The sequence below is a fragment of the Aulonocara sp. 'chitande type north' Nkhata Bay genome, linkage group LG13 (assembly GCF_057382095.1).
Source record: "Aulonocara sp. 'chitande type north' Nkhata Bay isolate Kocher_YH1m ecotype deep benthic linkage group LG13, A_spYH_male_GT1.1, whole genome shotgun sequence".
NCBI classification, from domain to species: Eukaryota; Metazoa; Chordata; class Actinopteri; order Cichliformes; family Cichlidae; genus Aulonocara; species Aulonocara sp. 'chitande type north' Nkhata Bay.
The window spans coordinates 4,591,555-4,611,621 of record NC_141356.1 but is presented as its reverse complement, the minus strand read 5'-3'; the positions used below and the strand labels follow the sequence as shown (position 1 = coordinate 4,611,621).

At 42.4% G+C, this 20,067-nt stretch overlaps 1 protein-coding gene across 4 annotated transcripts in view; it reads right to left on the bottom strand.

Moving 5' to 3' along the window:
- Nucleotides 1-304: 304 nt before the first annotated feature.
- xpo1b (exportin 1 (CRM1 homolog, yeast) b) overlaps nucleotides 305-20,067 on the bottom strand; it is a 26,100-nt gene continuing 6,337 nt past the window's right edge. For 2 of the 4 annotated variants that reach the window (XM_086258333.1, XM_086258334.1), the window contains exons 4-25: nucleotides 19,203-19,251; nucleotides 18,662-18,723; nucleotides 16,505-16,549; nucleotides 13,267-13,448; nucleotides 10,144-10,192; nucleotides 9,915-10,034; nucleotides 9,658-9,786; nucleotides 9,410-9,568; nucleotides 9,093-9,290; nucleotides 8,465-8,603; nucleotides 7,184-7,365; nucleotides 6,895-7,051; nucleotides 6,616-6,779; nucleotides 6,369-6,503; nucleotides 6,098-6,281; nucleotides 5,303-5,409; nucleotides 4,680-4,874; nucleotides 3,897-4,065; nucleotides 3,496-3,630; nucleotides 2,856-3,015; nucleotides 2,682-2,778; nucleotides 305-1,748 (exon numbers count right to left, since the gene is read on the bottom strand). In XM_086258333.1, coding sequence (XP_086114459.1) covers nucleotides 1,602-1,748; nucleotides 2,682-2,778; nucleotides 2,856-3,015; nucleotides 3,496-3,630; nucleotides 3,897-4,065; nucleotides 4,680-4,874; nucleotides 5,303-5,409; nucleotides 6,098-6,281; nucleotides 6,369-6,503; nucleotides 6,616-6,779; nucleotides 6,895-7,051; nucleotides 7,184-7,365; nucleotides 8,465-8,603; nucleotides 9,093-9,290; nucleotides 9,410-9,568; nucleotides 9,658-9,786; nucleotides 9,915-10,034; nucleotides 10,144-10,192; nucleotides 13,267-13,448; nucleotides 16,505-16,549; nucleotides 18,662-18,723; nucleotides 19,203-19,251 — 2,964 coding nt within the window. In that variant the 3' untranslated portion in view covers nucleotides 305-1,601. The remainder of the gene's footprint in view (nucleotides 1,749-2,681; nucleotides 2,779-2,855; nucleotides 3,016-3,495; nucleotides 3,631-3,896; nucleotides 4,066-4,679; nucleotides 4,875-5,302; nucleotides 5,410-6,097; nucleotides 6,282-6,368; nucleotides 6,504-6,615; nucleotides 6,780-6,894; nucleotides 7,052-7,183; nucleotides 7,366-8,464; nucleotides 8,604-9,092; nucleotides 9,291-9,409; nucleotides 9,569-9,657; nucleotides 9,787-9,914; nucleotides 10,035-10,143; nucleotides 10,193-13,266; nucleotides 13,449-16,504; nucleotides 16,550-18,661; nucleotides 18,724-19,202; nucleotides 19,252-20,067) is intronic. The other 2 variants (XM_086258330.1, XM_086258332.1) reach the window with 1 other exon arrangement.

Here is a 20,067-nt window from a genome sequence, read left to right as displayed (position 1 = left end):
CAACTGAATTCGGCACAACGTCAGTGTCATTGTTCAACTGTTGACACAAGAAAAAGCTAGTGAGCAAAGCTCTCACTAACAAAGGCTGTATGTTACAATGTTAGGTTAGGTTTAGAGTTTAGTCAGCTATGGCAGCGATGACTTAAAATTCAACAGAAAAAGCCTGCTGTATCGTAACACGATAAAGACTGCATTCTTACTCAGTATTGATCAAGGCCAACACTGAAGTCTTCAGACACACAAACAATATCTGCTCATATAAAACTCGAGTCTCTGCTGTGGAATGAAGAGATCTGAGCGAAGGCAGGATTATAAAATTCTCACCTTTAATCAGTTCAAAAAGTTCACAACAAATGTAACACCTTGAGAAGGGAAATCTGCCATTAGAGATTGGATGCTTATTTGGATTTATACATTCTTCCTAATTAAACTCACTGGCAATTCATTTACTCTCTGGACAAAAAAAAAAAAAAAGCCTTTATTTGGACAAAACTCAAACAGTTACAAATGAAAAATGCAAAAATACAAAATTAAATGTAAACCCAGGTTTATTTCTCATTTTGCTCTAAAGGTAGTGTCTTGAAGCACTACTGCATGGTAAACAATCTAAATTAGTACAATTCAAAATCAAAAGCCATCTGAGTTAAACAGGAGTTGTTATAAAGATGCAACCAACCAAAGAGCCCATAAATACCTCCGCCACTTCCTTAAAACATCCCATTAATGAAGGCTCACAAATGAGCAACAATCCTCTTAGAGGAAAACAAAACGCTGATGTCGACTAGGCGACAGCACACACGCGCACACACCCACAACAAAAAGAAATAACAGAATAAGAGGAAAAAAAAATGTTCCCATGGTATTAAAGATGCTATACAATTGGGATGATATGCACATATTCGCTTTTGCTTTCCCTGAAAAACCTCACGCTGGCAGCAGCAGCTCAGTTTTTTGGGTGAAGCAGAAAGTCATGAGCAACAAGATGCTGCTGCACGAGCAGCGTCTCTTAGCCTTCATTCATTTTCCATTAGATTCACATTCTCCCACAATGCCGTGGGGCACCAAACAAGCGGTGCGTGCGCCTCTAAAAGACCACTTTCTGTCACAACACGGGTCTAGAAGCTTCTATGCCAACTCAACACATGGGCCGATTTTCACAACACCCCCGCCCTCCCCTGCCCACACCGGGTGTAGAATAGATCTATATATAAACAAAGAGATGGGAAAGAGGGAAGAACTAGGAAATAGAACCAGGGAAGTGACGGAAACTGATCCAAAACAACATGGTTAACTTGTCCTAATCGTTATAACTTCATCTTGCAGGTCTGAGAAGGGCCAGAGACCAACAGAACGTAAGCTAGATTAACAGTTTTGGAAAGTTATTACACAAAAAGTCTCCATAGAAAACGCAGATCATGTAAAAAGGACCACAGGGTGATGCGGTAATCATTTACAGAGTATTGGCATTATTTTGGTCAACAAACATCCAATGGGATGGCCCACGGCCTCCCACCACACTCAAGTGCCTCTCTTGGGTTTTGTTGTGTTTGCTGTGGTTAGGGTTAAGTTTGGAGTACTGTACAGTTAGACTGAGCAGGCGCTCAGTCACACATCTCCTCTGGGATCTCGTGAGGATTCAGGATGCCGGGCACCGACATCTGGATCTTGTGTTTCTCCTCCTGGGCCTGTCGGAGTGAAGCCTCCCTCTCCTCCAGAAAAAGGTCAGAGGTGTCCTCACCTGCAAACTCCTGAACAGCGACACAATCACAGAAAGCTGCTGTTAGCTACAAGGTTTGAAAGCCATGCTGCTTTTCTACCACAGCGACCGAGATCCTAATTTTTACTGTTAGACTGCTCAATTAACTGCAACACTACTAAACCCCCATTTGGGAGTGAGGGATCAAATACTCACTATGGGTGCTGGTAATTGAACTCACTCTTCCAAATGATGGACTTTTATTTGTAACAGGGTTAGCATGCACATGCTTTTTAATAAAAAGTCATTTAAAAGCATGTATTAGGCTCATTTCCAGCATTTCTACATTTTTATATTCTTAGAAATTTGCATGAGCCGCTCACGTTCCCTTTCTTTGAGATAACTTCCTTCTGATTGGCTGCTGCTCACAAACAAAAGATCTGATCGGCTGATTGGTTGGGCTTCTTGGGATGCCCATCATTCAGATATTCCCTTTCATTTCTTTTCGCCCTCTTACACAAAAAACAAACAAAAAACCCAACATGCTTGACCTCAGCAATTGGTTTAACAGTATTTGATTTACTGACATAATTACCACCTAAATGTCAACTTCAGTGCACAAAAATAAACAACAAAAAATAATTATAAATAATAAATAAATAATAATAATCAGACCAATCAGGACACATGACACAACATTGAATGTTTCCAACAGCACCCACAAAGCTTCCATAAAGTCATGGCCGCCTGACCATGAAGTGGCAGGAAAATGTTATTTGTGGAAACAACAGCTAAGCAGTTAGCTATGTAGTCAGTGATAAGGAGAGACAAAGCTTCCATAGAGGGACAGGCTCCATGTGCTTCAGCTCAAATACACAACTGAGATACACTCAGTCTCACAACTTACACTTTGTGTACCTCCTCAACACTGAAAGGAATACTTAATACACCTCCAATCAAAGTTGCTACAGTCTGACGAGCTCACCTTTATCTGGACGAGGAAGTCCCTCAGATGCTCCTTGAAGGCAGGAATGTCCTGGTTTAAGCTGAACAGCCCTGTCACAAACACCTTCACCTGAGCACTGACAGACAAAACACACACACACGTAAGCATCGACTGAAAAACAGACTCACTTATATGCGTAATGTTCACACTCACTCCTGCAGGTGGGGGAAGGCAGTCTTAAGCAGGTTGGCCACATATTCCTGGATGAACACCTGGTTGGTGGTGGGGCTGGCGGGGTTCAGCGCTGCAGTGATCTTCCCCTCCTCCACCAGGTTGAACATGTAGGCCAGGATGGACGCGTGCATCGTCAGGCCTGCAGCACACACACACACACACACACACACACACACAGAAAATGAATCCATCGTCTTTCCCTAATTCCCTCGTCTTTGTAAAGCCACGTTCAAATTGATTTAGTTCTCTGGGGGAGGTGTTAATATTACCTGGCCTGGTTTAGTGACTTTAATCCAGTTCAGATAATGAATGTGTCTTTTTAAAAACGTTTTTGATCCCATCACCAGGAAGATTCAACACTACAATCAACTCCTAAATAAATCAGTACTGAGTAATGTGTGATCTTTTAAGCAAGAAGTCACTTCCATTTTTCAAACTAGTGCCTTTAAAAGGTTGTACTGAACTACTACAGCCTTACTGTGATCTGAGCCAATGATTTTAACATAAACATGTTCATCTGACCTGCACAGCAGACGCCAACATTTTTTGAAAGTATAAATATCATTTGGACGACTGCAGATTCAAACAACTGAACGGCATCAATTGTGTGTGAGCTCACCAGCAGTGTGCGATGTGTCAGTGACCACAGAGAAAATGTGCTGCAGGATATCGCAGAAATACGTCTGGTAGAAACTTTGAGCGGCTGCCTCCTCCTGGGCCACATTCTGCAGCAAGGTGTACAGAATCTGCAGACCTGAGCAGCGACAAGACACAAAACAACACAAAATTATAGTTGCACATCCTTCGAAGACCACAGCAGCTTATTGTTAACAGCCGGGTTGCACAGTGATGTCGCTGTTCTGATGCACGTCTGTTTCAGTGTGAAAAGGATCACAGTGCACCTTCATGTCACGTTTCTGCCTGTGGATCCCACAGTGGGTTTTCCCATTATCAGTATTTAAGATGTTGTTGGTCAATAAGAGCATAAACACCTTAGTGTACTCATCTCTGAGCCCTTACCAGTGTCAGCCACGTTCCTCATGGTGTGCTTAAAGGCCCAGATGATGGAGTCCAGCACTAGTTTGAACTGGGCTGGAGGGATGGCAAGGAATGCGGGGAAGCAGTGCGAGTTTACAGCTTGGAGCAGGTAGAAGAAGTGGGTCCTGTGCTCTGGATACTCCTCAAAGTTCTGGTACAAACATACAAACAGATGATGAAAAATTTAAATCTACAAACCAAGTTATATCATAATGCTACACATGAAATAACGTATCAGCAGTCTAACTTAAATCTGGCCTCACACTGCTGCAGGTTTTTAGTTTTTGAGAGGCACCTGATGGGTCCCAGTTGTATTTTGGAGTGGAAACAGAGGCTCAGGTCAGAGTAAACAACAGCTGAAGCCGACTGAATTTAAGATTTTCATTTTTTTTCCTGCAGAACACAAGCACTTAACTGATAGTGACTAAAACCAATGCAGTGCTGCAGTTAAATAGATTTTTTGTTTTCTATCAACAATGATGACGTGCATGAATGTAATTATCCGCCCAGTGATTTACACACTGCAGTGAAGGCCGCATGGTAGATTGCTTATCCCAATGCAAATGAAAGCTGCTGATTTGATGACTGAGGTGTTTACTCACTACTCTCAGTAATAAAAGAGCTGCTGATAACTACGAACAGTTGAACAGACGGCCGGCCACTTGATAAACAGAAAGACAAAGACTGCTGTCTCGGTCACGTGTGCAGGAAAGATTTAAAAACAAATATCCACATATGATGCGTCAGCGGCTCACTGGGTCGTACCTTGTTGATCATGTTTAGAGTGCACTCAAAGACGGCATCAAAGATCTGGGGTATCTCGCTGGTGATGTGCCCCCCCAGCTTGTTGACAATAGTTGCCATGGTGCTGAGGACTTCAGGCTCACGGGCGGCAGGGACATTGCGTTGGTAGTCAATGAGGACGGCATCCAGCAGGGGGGGAACAAAGTTCTCACCAACCTGAAACAACAACAACAAGAGGCGTCAGCAAAGAAAGCTTTGAGTGACGCACAAAAACCTGAGCAGACATGCTTTAAATAAAACTATGAAAGGTGACCAACCCCTCAGTACAGTGACAAACTGTGAATATTAAAGGGTTGTGCAGATGCAAACACAGGGGGGGGCAGAAAAGTCTGCCGCAGGGGAACACAATCTTTGTGTCTGATCTAAAAATACCGATTGGATTGTTCGAAAGCTGTTCCACAGTCAGCTGTTCCACTGGCTGCTACAGTAGGAGTAACTCAGGAGGACACAAGAGTGTAAATATATCACTTCTGATATCATCAGCATTTTTAGTACAGCAGCTTTCTTCCTTCATTCTTTGTCAACATAAAGCCCCAACTGGGTTTGTCTCCTTCAGCAGTGACATATGTGAGCGCCTTTCTCACCATCTGTGGGTCGTTTGATCGGCTGACCCAGCCTGAGATCAGCTTCAGAGTCTCCCGTTTCACTGTTCTCATACTCCGGATCAGTGGCTGCTTTGTCACCATCTCACCTGCAACACAGACATTAGCAGAACATGCGACTTCTTAATGAGGATGGGAAAAAAACAAAACAACAAAAGTCTCACACATAGCAGCTGGGTCTAAATGTGTAGCTCTCGCTAAACTTAATGTGCACTGCACACCTCTCAAATCTCAGCTTTTTGTGCCAATGAAACCCATCCCATGTTACATAACACATATCTCACATGTGGAATTACCTTAATTACTGTAATGCAAAAAAAAAAAAACGAGAGAAAAGACTTTGTAGCTGACTAAGAGCCCACTTGGAACAGAAGTCTGCTAGAAAAATGGCTGGAATGAAGAAGTATGATATAATTACAGATCATTAAATATTATACTAGCGCTGCACCCATTTATCAGCTAAACACTGGCCCCTATTCTTCTCGATGACTGGTATCAGCAAATAAGACGTCAATTATCTGAAACAGTGGCTGATATTCATCTCATCTACCACACTGACTTAACCCTGATTGGAGTGTGATGAACACTATAAAAGTAAAACAAACAGTATAAACCTCTGAAAATCAACTCAGTTTGTGTGCTGCTTACAGAACAGCTATAACCTCACTGCTCTGACAGCAGCATGACAGTAAGCATGTTTACAACCATCTGTCTGCAGTGACCACCATGCAACTGTGACAGTCTGCTGCACGATGAAAACAAATGTGCCGGTCTTACCGTTTGTCTGAATGGCAGCAGAGATGTTCTCGCTGAGGCACTTGTACACGTTGAGCATGTCAAGGTAAATCCGTCCCAGCTGGATAACAAAGGGGTGTCCCACTGCCTTGCAGGCCCTGACATTGGTCTTAAGAATGCTGCCCAGCTGTTTGACGGTTTCTGGGTCCTTCAAGATGTCCACGTTCTCATGGACGGAAGAGGAGCAGAAGAGCCATTAACAAACAGCTTGTGTGTCTCTGAAATGTGAATAAACGGTGATACACCATCTTACCTTGGTGGCCTGCTGGATGATACTGTCCCACACTTGATTGGGCAGCAGCATATATTTCTCTATCAGGTGCTCCTGAACAGCCTGGTCGGTCTGTGCCCCGATCATGTACCCTACTGCCTCATAAAACGTGTGCACCTGTGCGTACACACAAACAAACAAAACAGTCAGCACGGACACTCAACTGGGCAAATAAGAGACAGCTGTGCCTCTCTCTGATGGATTTCTGTGGGTAAGAACACTTAATGACCTGCTGAGGCTGAAGGTCACAGATGATCGTGTTAATGTTGTTGAGGATCTCATCGATGAAGGGCATCACCTCTCCCACCTGCACCTGGATAAAGTGGCGCCGACACTTCTGGGCAATCTTAATGAAGGTGTCGCACGCCATGTCCTGAACTCCATCATGGGTCTCTGTGAGGGCAGGACAGAAAAATAAAAATGCATTAGAGCTGTATCCATCTATTCATCCATCTGCCTGAAATAGATGCAAAGAGGGAGTTCAACAAATAAAAATACTCCAGCTCACCATGCATGAACTCAAAGAGCTTGTTCACAACAGTTTTGAGGAACTTCCAGTGGGCTCTAAGAAAACGAGGGTACTGGCCAACAATGTACATGATGTTAGAGGCGATGATGGCCTTGTTGTCTTTTCCTCGCTTCTGCTCACAGAGACCCAGCAGATCCTGAAGCAAACACCAAAGGATTCACTTAGGCTTAATGTTAAACCTTATGGGTGAGACAATAATTAATATGAGGCGTAAGCATGAGTGAGGGACTGCTGTCACCTAAACCTAAATACACAGACACATCAATACCTTAATGACAGTAACAAGGAACCTCTTCTCATCCTCCTCGTGCATAGCCCCACTGATGGATCCAATGGCCCAGCACAGTGTGTTGAGGTTCTTCCAGGACCATTCAGTACCATTTACCTGGTTGTGAAGCTTCTCTGTCATTATGCGTTCTGTGTCCGCATAATCCAAGTGAGTCAGGTACACTGCAGGACAGTAGAGGAAATGTGTATCAGAGTACAGTACAGTTTCTGCTAAATTAAGAGTTAAAACTAGAGACACAGTTCAGAACCAAGACAGAGAGAGAGATAAAAACAACAAAAAAAGAAAGAAACATATATGAGAAGAAATGGCGGAATGAATTTTCCCTAAAAAACACTGACGCCTGTGTGATGAGTGACACTGATCAAGCCAATTTAGTCAAATGTAAATTTATAGTCAGTCAGTTCTACAGTCAAAGATAAAGCTTTCCCTACATCCATCCATTATTCAAACAGCTTATCCTTCTGCCAGTCTACGAGTTTCCAATCGATCTAACCTGCATTTCTTTGGATCTGTGGGGGAAAACCAGAGCACCCGGACGAAATCCACGCAGACGCACAGAAAGGCCCCAGCCAGCCGGCAGTGCTAACCACTGAGCCATGGTGCCGCCCGATTCTCCTACAATATTTAAATATTACAGTGGTGCTGAGAACAACTCGCCTAACCTGTTGGAGGATGTGTCTGATCAGTAAATACAAATCCAGCTGCTGAAGCCACTGGATGGATGCATTAATTAAGATCTATTCAAAAATATGACTTCTTGTGGTTATGATCAGTTAAACACTGCTTCTTAAGACAAGTGGCCTAGAAAAAAAGAGAGTTTAAAGCTTGATTTACAGTCCTGTGTTGAATCCCTGCAGAGCCTACGCTGCAGTAGCGTCGTCATCATTTGCATTTGTACTTGAGCGCTGCTGAATTGCACTGGTCTGCTATCACCAGGGTAAACTGAGACAATCACATTCACTTCAAGCTAATAGTATCATACCACTGCTACATCGAAATGCAAGAAAAAGAAACCCCCCCCAAAAAGAATTCAGAAGCGATCGAGCCTTTACACAGATTATTCGAGCTTTAAAACAAGAAACCAGCATGTACCTGCATTAGCAAAATCTTATTTTGCTAATCATTATACCTCGTTTACACAGGATTTTACTAGCAAGCGGAGGCACAACTGCTGCAGCGTAGATTATGCTGCAGATTTAACACAGTACTATAAATCAAGCTTAAGGATATAAAATATTAGAAGCTATCATTAAGTCATACCAAGGGTCTCCCTCATATTCTTGTAGAGATTGATGGAATCTGTGTCCTTCATGAACTCCCTGACCACCTCCCCCTGATCATTCTCCACCACCAGGACCTCCTCTGGCTTGGCCATCCGACTTACCATCAGCAGACGCACCTGTTACTCCAGATAAAAAAAACCTGTCAGCAAGTACACAAATCAAAACACCTGCCTTTCACACACACAGGAAAATATAGCTTAGCTTGTGTTCTCATAAATGTAAAAGGACGATACAAGTGGTTTGTCTCCTGGTTATAGTCACATTTCACACATATGGAATGTAAAATATCATTAAGTAGAAAAAAAATGTTTGTATTACTTTAGTAGCTGCTGATTTTTAGTAATACTGTAACCAGCATCTCTTTTGGCAGCTCTGAAGCAGCCACCTGTCGCTGGCCTGAGCCAAGTCTTTCTAGTATGACTGCGAGCTGAGACGCTTCAGGTTCCACAAACTGGAAACACTTCAGCAACCTCTGTGTCATCTTCACTATAAACGTAAGACATGCTTCTTAAAGAAGAGTCTGCATTTATAAACTCAACTTCAATCATGGGGCTCTGCGATCATGTATGTGGTATGAATAAATACCATCTTGTTCTAAGAGGTACCTTGGAGAGAACGGGTAGATAGAGCTGTCTGCGTGGAGGCACATCAAAGTGCTGGTTGCCAGACAGCAGAGGGGACGTGGATGTGGAAAAGGGACTCTCTCTGTAGAGCTCAGCGGCCAAGTGATTCCAATACTCCAGGCAGATTTTGAAGATCTCAGTCTCTTCCACCTCTGACACCAGCAGCATGTAGTGGAGGGCCTGAAGGAGAACCAGGGGAGTTGCAATGTAACGTGAACATGTTAGCTAATTACCATAATCTTCTCCTGTGCAGCCTATGTAGAGCAACAACAAAATACAGAATACCGTGCTTCCCTTACCTCCATTAATGTCTCTCTGAGGTTGAGCCTCTTCTCAATGAGTTGCCCGTGCTCTTTAAGGAAAGTACACAGGAACAGACTGAGGTTCTGGATGAAGTTTTGCTCGTCATCTTTCCCGTTGGCGTAGGCCAGCCGAATGTTGGTGTTCAGAGGCAGCATCTGAACAGATTAGAGTTAAAATTCATCTTAGAGTCTCAAACCGAGCAACGTGTCAGTGTGGCTTTGTCAGATGTCACCGGGTAACCCACCTGTTTGAGCTGACACATGGTCAGCGTGAAGAGGGTAACAAACTGCTCCTCGTACTGGCTGACACTCACGCCCGCAATCTCTGTCAGGCACTTCAACGTCACGTTGCGAAACATCGGCACGTTCAAGAACTGTTTAAAATAAAAATATATATATGTTAAATATCCATTATAAATCGATTTTATGCACATCATCGAATATTTTAAATAATCACACAAATCTGCATCTTTGTGTGTTGTGTGCGTCTTTGCGGCCGCACCTTATACACCAATGTGCTGATCAGTTTGGTTTCAAAGATGTATCCCAGAGGAATCCAGTTGAGAAAACGCAGAAGTGTCTCCAGGGTGGCATGGACCAGGGGGGCATTCTGGGAATTCTCCTGAGGTGCACACAGCAACACAATCAGTAAAATCAGCTGAAGAACAAACACTGGTGTGTAACCGATGATAAAAAGAATGTACGATACAAAGAAAAAGATGAATGCATACCATAACAAACTGACACAGCTGGAATATCTGGGAGAATTCATTGCACATGCTGAAAGAAAACAAACAACATGTTAAACAGCATCTGACACTGATAATGAAAGACAAATCTGAAAGTTTCATGTACAACCTGTGCCCTGAAACAATGTAAATAACCGTGGTTCGTTTCTTTTGATCACTTTATGTCTGTTCATGTTTGGTTTCAAACCAACATCGTTTCAAAGGTTTTGCTGCACTGACAGCAGCTAACAAGTTGCCACCTACTCAAGTAACACCGCCCTCTCTTATCCCGCTCCCTCCAGTGTTACACTCCACCCATCTCATGCAGCAGTTTTCACACATGAACTTTGGGCCAGTTCAGGAGAGTCTAGTTAATATTTCTCACATTTGTCCTTCCTCACATGTAGCACACAATGGGGCATGGTCTGCTTCAGACACAGTTGCACCACTGGAAAAACACTGTAGTTTAGTGGAGGGTGCTGCCTAGACAGACTGTGTAGGAGGTACCACACACGATGCCCAACTGGCCAATAGTAAATGCACTGGGTGATGTTGGGTGACTTCCAGAAAAACTCAGGGAACCAGACCATGTAAGAAAATGGCTACACTCTGACGTCTGGTGACAGCAGAACAGGGACGTTTTGAGAAAATACATTACAGGCTTTAAGATGGCATTAAAATAAAGTGAGAGCATATAAAAGGAAGGAAATAAAAGATGGTTTTAATATTCTATCAATGTCTTTTCCTTTGGCGTTTGTGTGTATCATGTGACACGGTATTCCTGGGTAGCAGTGTATTAAATGTTTAGTCAGATTTAGTAGTTTACAGCTTGTTTAGTTATACTAGACTTGGTAAATTCAACTGCACCGAGTCTAAACATAATAAGCCTCATTTGTCATTGAATGTAGTTCCAAACAGTCAATCGGGATGACCTTCTTTAGTCATCTGAAGAGAAAAAAAAAAAACCAAAACATCTAAAATCTAAAATGACTTCAGCCCCAGTGGACATATTTCGGATTCTTTGGATGAGGAAACAATAAAACATGAAGCTCCCAATCACGCGAGCTTCATGTTTCAGGAACGGCCTCCCTGATCTGAACCCGAGTGGTGTTTTGTTATTGGACTTCTGTGCAAATCACAGTTTGCCCATAACAAACACCTTGTTCGAACATAAGAGTGTCCATAAATGCATGTGGCACACGAGGTCACTGAGGCAGTTAAACAACTCCTTGGTGGCAGAGCCCCTGGTGTTGATGAGGTCCGCCCAGAGTTCCTGAAGGCTCTGGACTTTGTAGGGCTGTCCTGGTTGACACGCCTCTACAATGTTGCGTGGAGATCAGGGGCAGTACCACTGGACTGGCAGACCAGGGTGGTGGTCCCCATTTTTAAGAAGGGGGACCGGAGGGTGTGTTCCAACTACAGGGGGATCACACTCCTCAGCCTCCCTGGGAAAATCTATACCAGGGTGCTGGAGAGGAGAGTTCGTCTGCTAGTCGAACCTCAGATACAGGAGGAACAATGCGGTTTTCGTCCTGGTCGCGGAACACTGGACCAGCTCTTTATCCTCTCAAGGATACTTGAGGCGCATGGAAGTTTGCCCAACCAGTCTATATGTGTTTTGTGGACTTGGAGAAGGAATACCTCCTGTGGGAGGTACTACGGGAGTATGGGGTGTCTGGCCCATTGCTACGGGCCATTCGATCCTTATACGATTATTGCCAGCAATAAGTCGGACTCGTTCCCGGTGGGTGATGGGCTCCGCCAGGGCTGCCCTTTGTCACCGATTCTGTTCATAATTTTTATGGACAGGATTTCTAGGCGCAGCCAAGTGGCGGAGGGCTTTCACTTCGGTGGCCTCAGAATCTCATCTCTGCTTTTCGCGGATGATGTGGTTCTGTTGGCTTCATCAGGTGGTGGCCTCCAGCCCGCACTGGAACGTTTCGCAGCCGAGTGTGAAGCAGCAGGAATGAGGATCAGCACCTCCAAATCTGAGGCCATGATTCTCAGCCGGAAAAGGGTGGAGTGCCCACTCCGGGTTGGGGATGAGTTCCTGCCCCAAATGGAGGAGTTAAAGTATCTCGGGGTCTTGTTGATGTGATGGGAGCCGGAGATCGACAGGCGGATTGGTGCTGCGGCGACAGTGATGCGGACGCTGCACCGGTCCGTCGTGGTGAAGAGAGAGCTGAACGTAAAAGCAAAGCTCTCAATTTACTGGTCGATCTACGTCCCTACCCTCACCTACGGCCACGAGCCGTGGGTAGTGACCGAAAGAACGAGATTGCGGATACAAGCAGCGGAAATGAGCTTCCTCCGAAGGGTGGCTGGCGTCTCCCTTAGAGATAAGGTGAGAAGTTCAGCCATCCGGGAGGGGCTCAGAGCAGAACCGCTGCTCCTCCACATTGAAAGGAGCCAGCTGAGGTGGTTCGGATATTTGACAAGGAAGCCACCTGGGCGAGGTGTTCCGGACATGTCCCAGCGAGAGGAGGCCCGGGGCAGACCCAAGACACGCTGGAGAGATTATATCTCTCGGCTGGCCTGGGAACGCCTTGGTGTTCCCCCGGATAAGCTAGAGGAGGTGGCTGGGGAGAGGGAGGTCTGGGCTTCTCTGCTCAAGCTGCTGCCTCCGGGGCCGGGCCCCGGAGGCAGCAGAAGAAGATGGATGGATGGATGGATGGATGGCTATTAAACATCAACAACAGTCAACTGTGCTAAACAATCAACCCACATCTTTAGATATGAGGAATATTCATAAAAAAAAAAATATCTATGTTTATTTGATCTGTGTTTTTTTTCCCCCCATAGCAGAATTTTCAGGCAAGTACACAACTGCATATTAATAATATAAAAGAAACTGTATAACAACCTTATTGCCCTGACATTACTGATTGATAACATGGAGCCACATTTCATCTTAAAGTGAAATCCATTTTCAAATGCCAGCACAAAGACATCGTGTTTCATGAGCCTCTGAAATAATGTGGCAACACAAAGTTGCAGGACTGAACTCTTTAAAAAGTTGATTTGATTGATTTCAGTGTGAACCTTCTATAGAAAAGCTTTCCTATGCTAAGGTATGTTGGGGGTAATGATCAAAGACATTTTGGCATCCATGCTCTCAAAACTGACCTGTCTTTTAGGTGTTTGGCCTTGACCTGGGTCATTTGGCCACTAGAGAAGTCAAACACCTCCTCGCTGAGCAGCTTCAGAATGACCATGTTGTTCTGACAGAGGCTCTCGCTGGTACGACTCGCCCCCACAATGTCACTGATGAAGGTGGGCCAGTGCTTGGGCCACTCCTGCTTCAGGATCTGCAGACGTAGAGGACACAGACATGTTAGTGAGAGATGGCACACACTGAGAAGAATGTGTAATCTGAAGAAAAAAACGAGATCAAACTGCAACTCCCCATCAGTCTCAAGTCAAAAACATTTCTTTTACAAGCATCCCGTAGTGAAGAAAATGCCGTTTTTGTTAAACTCCATACTTAATTGTCCATATTGAACATAACCATTTTAACCAGCCTCCTGACGATGAACGTGGAATCTGGAGCTCTTCAGCCCCTCCAGGCCAAAACAACGTTAGCTCAAATGACGTAAGCGGTGACTCATTCTCACTGGCATTAATGCAAAGTCACTTGTGAAGTCAGTGAACCAATCTCTGCCTCTCGCTCCCTCACTCACACATTCATCAAACGCAAAAACATGGGAAAAATGTCACGTTGCACATTTAGAAGCACTAAGGTCTAAGTTGTTGGTCTCATGGTCCTGATATTTCTACAACTCTGCATTTACAGATTTCAGTGCCTTGCTGAATTAAGGATACTGCCATCAACAGCTCCATGATGATTTCCACTTTGCCAGTTTTTAACTAATTTGTATGTTTCCATACAGACACATACATCCATTTTTCTGCCACACTCTTCGAGATGATATCCTTTATTATCACAAGATCACAGTCACTTTCTAAGCATCGTTTGCCTCGGCTGAGACATTCAAGTAGTACTGATGTCCCTTTTTAATGACACTGATGTTTTTTGAGCCAGATCTACCAATTAAGAGTGACATCTTCAGGTTAAAAAGAACCACTGCAAAAGAGAAGCACTGAGGCAACAACAACATAAGGTTCAAACTAGAGCTGGGCGATAGAACGATAACGATATGTATCGCGATATAACTTTTACTCGATAGAGAAATTAAGCTATCGCGATAGACCTCGCCGCTCTTGTCCTCTTTAAAAAAAAAAAAAAAAAAAAAAAGGTCAGCCAATCCAAATTAAGTAGCGCAGAGCCGAACCAATCACAGCCGCAGCGTCACGTCGCGTGACTTGTTACGTACAGCACAAGTGCCAAGCCGCACGTGTGTTTGTTTGGGAAGCAGCCAGCGGGTAATGGAGGAAATGAGTGTGCCGACTAGAAAAATCAACCGAGCGTGACCGAAGAGAAAACAGATGATGGTTCCAACGTCGGAGAGATTGTCGAACAGAAGAGCCAAAGAAGTTCCGTAGTGTGAAGGTATTTCGGCTATTTCAAGTCTGACAAAAAACAGAGTAGCGTGCACTGTAAATTGTGCCGAAAGCAAGTCTGGAAATACAATAAACTGGTGCATGCGTCACACTGCGCCACGTTATTGTTTCGGTGAAATGAATTTCTACAATACTGTTACTGTTAATTCTACTCTCTGCAGTGTTTAAATGCTTACATATACACACAGTTACTGTCCCTCCACACACACGACTCGGTTCTGCTTCTATGCCCCAGCTTTGTTTACGTTTTCCCACCGAGGCTTCTAGACTTCTGATTGGCCAACATTTCTGCACGGTTAGGAATCTAGCGCCACCTGCTGCTTTGGCATGTTCATAGCAGCATTTTCCTTCATTTCTGCCTTTATGTGTGGACGGATTATTTTTTAAAACGAAAACGGAAAATCTCCGTTTTCAAAAATACCCGTGTACGTGTGGACGTAGCCTCAGTCTCTGACTGGAAGCGCTAATTCGTCATTCGGCTTTTGTCAGACTAAAGTAACTGTTAAAACTGTTTGAAAAGCTCAGCTATACAACAAGGAGAGATTGAGAATTTCCTTTTAGTTCTCAGTTTATTTGATATTGACAAAAGTTAGTCAGTTTTGTCTGTTCTTCTGTAAAACAAACTAAGATTTATTTTTAGAATTAATATTTTGTTTCTAAGTGGAATTGACAATTTAGTCTGTTTCGTTTGTTCTATTTTGAAACTTAAACGCTTTAGCGGCTGCCTTTTGTGTAGTTTACAATATTTGCCTTTATTTATCTGAAAAAGTCTCATGTTCCTTAAGTACATCTACCCTGTTGAACTTATTATGAGAAATAAATATTTAAATCAAAACAAGCTGCTGATTATTTCACATTTTACTTGTGAGCAACGGCACATTTAAATCTTACAAATATAGTTATTTGGCTTATATCGTGATAGATATCGTTATCGCCTGAAATGAAAAAAACATATCGTGATATGAAAAAATCTCATATCGCCCAGCTCTAGTTCAAACCCAGCGTTTTTAGATTTACTGCTTCATATGACGACACCCAGAATTTTACCATTTAGGAGTCGATAATGGTCAATAATACACACCCACTTGTTTATTAGACATTAACAAAGCACTGTGTCTTTGGTAGCAAGAACCACTTTGCTCATGGACCTGTAACATGGTCTCCAGTGAAAATTATGACATTTGCTGTGTTATCTTTACTGTATATACTGCTCTGAATCAGGCTGTATAGTACATATCATAGTACTCTGTGACTCAGTGGCTCTACCATGCTCCAGGCAATGAGTACAACACACGTAGCTAGCTAAGTGAATCTCTGCTCTGATGTACGCTACTGCTGTCAGAGTGAATAGCTTCTTGGAAACTGTTTGCTGACACTTTCTTTATCCCTCTCCACTATTCACCCACATGAACGCTGAGGGTTAGGAAAACATCACAGTTATAAACACAATGAAGTGTTTCTCAGTGTTACTGAGGCTCTGTAAAGATAATACTGATAGATTTAAAAGAAAAGTAACGCACACTTTATTATTTACAGTGTAACCAATACTATACGTTTGATATAGTTAGATATTTAACAGGTCTGAAATGAAAACAAAATCTGTGGCTGAAAGTGCACAATCAAATCCTTTGTTTTAACAATTCTTGGATTCTCTGATATTGTTTTGCAAATAGAAAACATTTACCACATGCAGCTCAGACACATCTAAGCGCACGCACGCACACAGACAATAGACAGGCCACATTTTTCATTCAGTAAACTAACAGTAACAACGCAAAATGAAGAGAAAACATCCCCCACAAAGGACTGAGTAGGTCCAAAAACGAACCCAAGCAACTCTTACCTGAACAAGGATCATGTTCAGCTTGCCAATGTACACCTTCTCTTTCTAAAAAGAAATAAAAAGAAGTAAGTCAAGGAACACGTTTCAGTTACACAACCATATCCTTTAAACACATCATGAAAAGGTAAGGTATAACAAGAGAAAATGTATGAACATGTTGATGTTTGACATTTTATATAAAATTAGTAAAGGCTGGGTTTCACCCACGAGATAAAGTCACAGGTGTTTGTAACAGAAATGTCGAGGCTGGTCATGTGCATTTGAAAGTAAACACCAAGAATTGAATTTATCCTACAATTATAACCTGCAGTAAAGTAAGCCAGACACAAATAGTCATTTCTATAATGGAGCTCACTGAAATTATTCTTTTTGAGTGCTCTTTTGGAAAATCCCCTCACAAAACCTCTAGTCTGGTGTATCTGGTTGGTTTAATAACCTTAATAAACTTGGTAAATATATCATGTTTTGTAGAGTTACATACTTGAGAATGATGCAAACACCTGAAACACGGCTGGAAAGTTGCTTGCTCAGCAGGAAGTTAAATACTAACTAGACATCATTTTGTTGTAGGTGGCATCTGCACTCCTTCATTTTTATGTTGTCTTCTCCTCCTCAGCTAACCTCTTGTTAAAGCAAACAAGTATTTAACAGTGTTCACCGTCTGGCTCTTCTGACTTCACATTTAAAATCATTTAAGGAACATTTACAAAGCACAAATCCTTTCCATTAATCAAATCTAAAACAAAATTTTACATTTTCCTTTACCTTTCAATTTACCCCCCTTTCTTGCTGTTTTTATAACAGCAATACAACCACCAAGAAAAATCAAGCTTCATTGGACTTAAAAACCTTAAAGCTAGGCCAGCATGTCATATTTTCATGTATCAATCTCTGTACTTATGAGAAAAACACTGCATTCTCCTAATGAACACCAGAAAAGCTTGCTGTCAGTTTAAATTTAAAACATTTTACAACTCCAGCCTTTTAACTGCTTGAGTGCTCACAATGGCTGAAACAGTGAGAAAAGCTGCTGAAGTCACCATAGTTGTTCTGAATTACACAGCACTCTTAGCAGCTTAAGTCATGGCTGCCCTACTAACCTGCCTGTTTAAAGTGCTGCTGCAATAAAACATGGACACAAATAACGAGAGAGGGAACAAGAGGCTGTTTGTGCAAAAATTTTTTAACATCGACGAGGTTATAAATTGTTATAAATTGTTTTTAAAGTGAATCTTCTAATATGTCTGACTTTTCCTTGAACCACAGGGAGGTTGTGTAAAATGTACACTTTAATCATTTAAACCCTTTGCTGAACTGCAAATAATAAGAGCCATATTAAACACCAGCATTTTATGTTTTATTATGATTTATAATATATACCCATTTAAAATTTCCCAGTGACATGCTTCCAAAATCCTGGAAACGTGGACTAAACTCTTTACAAAAGAAACTCAAACAATCAAACAAGAATCTGGTGGAACTTCTTTGCCTTTAAGCTAATTTGTAACATTACTGAGTACAAAAAACGCACCGCAGGCAGGATCTCTCCAACTTTACGATGGGGAGGGTCTCACCACCTTGTTCTTGACTGAATGGGCAAATTGCCCAATTGTAAAGAACCCGGGAGCAATTAAAAGATTCACAGAATCCAGACAAATCTCTGCACATAAGCGATAAGACTCCAATGTTTAACAGCCATGGACTTTGGGTCCTCAGACAGCACTGCACTGCTGTAGAAATTACTATGAATACAGTTCATCAATGCATTCACAAACACAAATAAAATGTTATTTAAAGAAGAACAAAAAGCTCTTCTCCAGACCTGAGCTCGTTTAAGGCAGACTGATGGGAAGTGGAAAATTATCCTGTGATCTGAATCAAAATGGGAAATTGTTCGTGGACACATGGGCACATCCCAGACCTGTGACCCACTCAAAACATCTGGGGCGTTATGGACACAAAGATGTGACACGGGCAGTCCTGAACTACTGACTATTTGAAATCCAGTCACGAGAATGGGAAACCAAATTCTCCAACTCTTACGGGGTGTTTCTAACAGAAGAGGTTTTGCAACAAAGTAGGAACTGTTTTTGTTGTTCCATCTCGTACTATTACCCCAAGAATACAACCTATTTATAAAATATAAAGTTTACTCACCTCTACACTTGATGCATCAGATGAAGTCTTGATAATGAGCCCAACAACATACTTTTTTATACCTGGCAAATACACAGAGAATATCAGAAGATGTCCGTTAGCATGCACCAATAAAAATGTGTTCATCAGCAGTTGCCTGGAGCACATTAGTCAGTAACCCTAACACAATCTGCGGGCTCATAACTAGCTGAATCTGCCAATCATATCCCACATTTGTACTGTAGAAAAAAAAAAGGTGTGGTTCTCCATATACACACACTGTTGCAAAGCCAGTTTATAAACACGTGGACGTGAGCAGCAACTGCCACTGAACTTTCACAGGACAAAACCCTTTGGTCGGTTCAGTGGAAGTTCCATTTTCCCCCACGTGTTTTCACAGACATTCAAGATTGTCAAAGTGAGCAGAGCATCTTTAAAATGCGTTTTCAGCTCCCTCGCATTTCTCTCTAGGCTGCAGCTGACTACGAAAATGTGTGTTTTGGTGTGGTGAGAGGAGCCGAAAACAAGGCAATACTCTGACACAAGGGGGGAAAAGACATACTTGCCAGTCGCCCTGCACTGGGTTTGCCACTTGAACAAAATTCAGGCATCTACGGTCAGAAGCAGGTAAGTCTTAGGTCAATGAAAAAATTAATTTTGAGCAAAATTATAGAAGAATGGAGGGAGGCAGAATCATCTGATTTGCACATGATTATCAAATTTATTTCATTATCACTGCTTTTTCCTCTGAAATGTTTTTCTAAATAAATTCTGTTCCACTGTGTTGAGACCTCTGCTATGTGCTAATGCTGATGTGTCCAATTGACAATTAGGCAATAATTAAAGGCTGAACATTAAGAACCTATAGCCATATACTGATAACACTGCAACACTTTATATAGGTTCATACGCACATTTACCTTGTCAACAACTTCGTGTAACGTTTAAAATTATCAATAAACATTTTGAAAATATAACTGACAGCAATTACCGCACTCCATTAACCCATCCCTCATTCCTCCCTGGGTACAATGTGGAAAAACTGGCTCAAAGCAACACACACAATGTGTCATTGATTTTAGAAACAACAACATATCCCATCAGAATAATGTAAGGCTAGACAACAGTAACAACGTATCTACTTTGTTTCCTCTCAAAAAATTTCCCTCACAAAGCATTAAAAACAAAATAGTGCTGGGGTGTTTTCCTTGTTTCCTCTCTAAAACTACTGCTCAAATGCAGAATCCAACCTTTCTGAGTAGCCAGTTCGAGTCAGTCGAGCAGAAAACAAACCAGCATGCTTAGTGGGGGAATACTCCTCAACATGGCAACCACACGTCACATTTACAAAGAAAAAAACTAAACAAAAACAAAACACACTAACACCATGGGAATAAATGTTTCAGGAATTTTTCCACAAAAGAAAG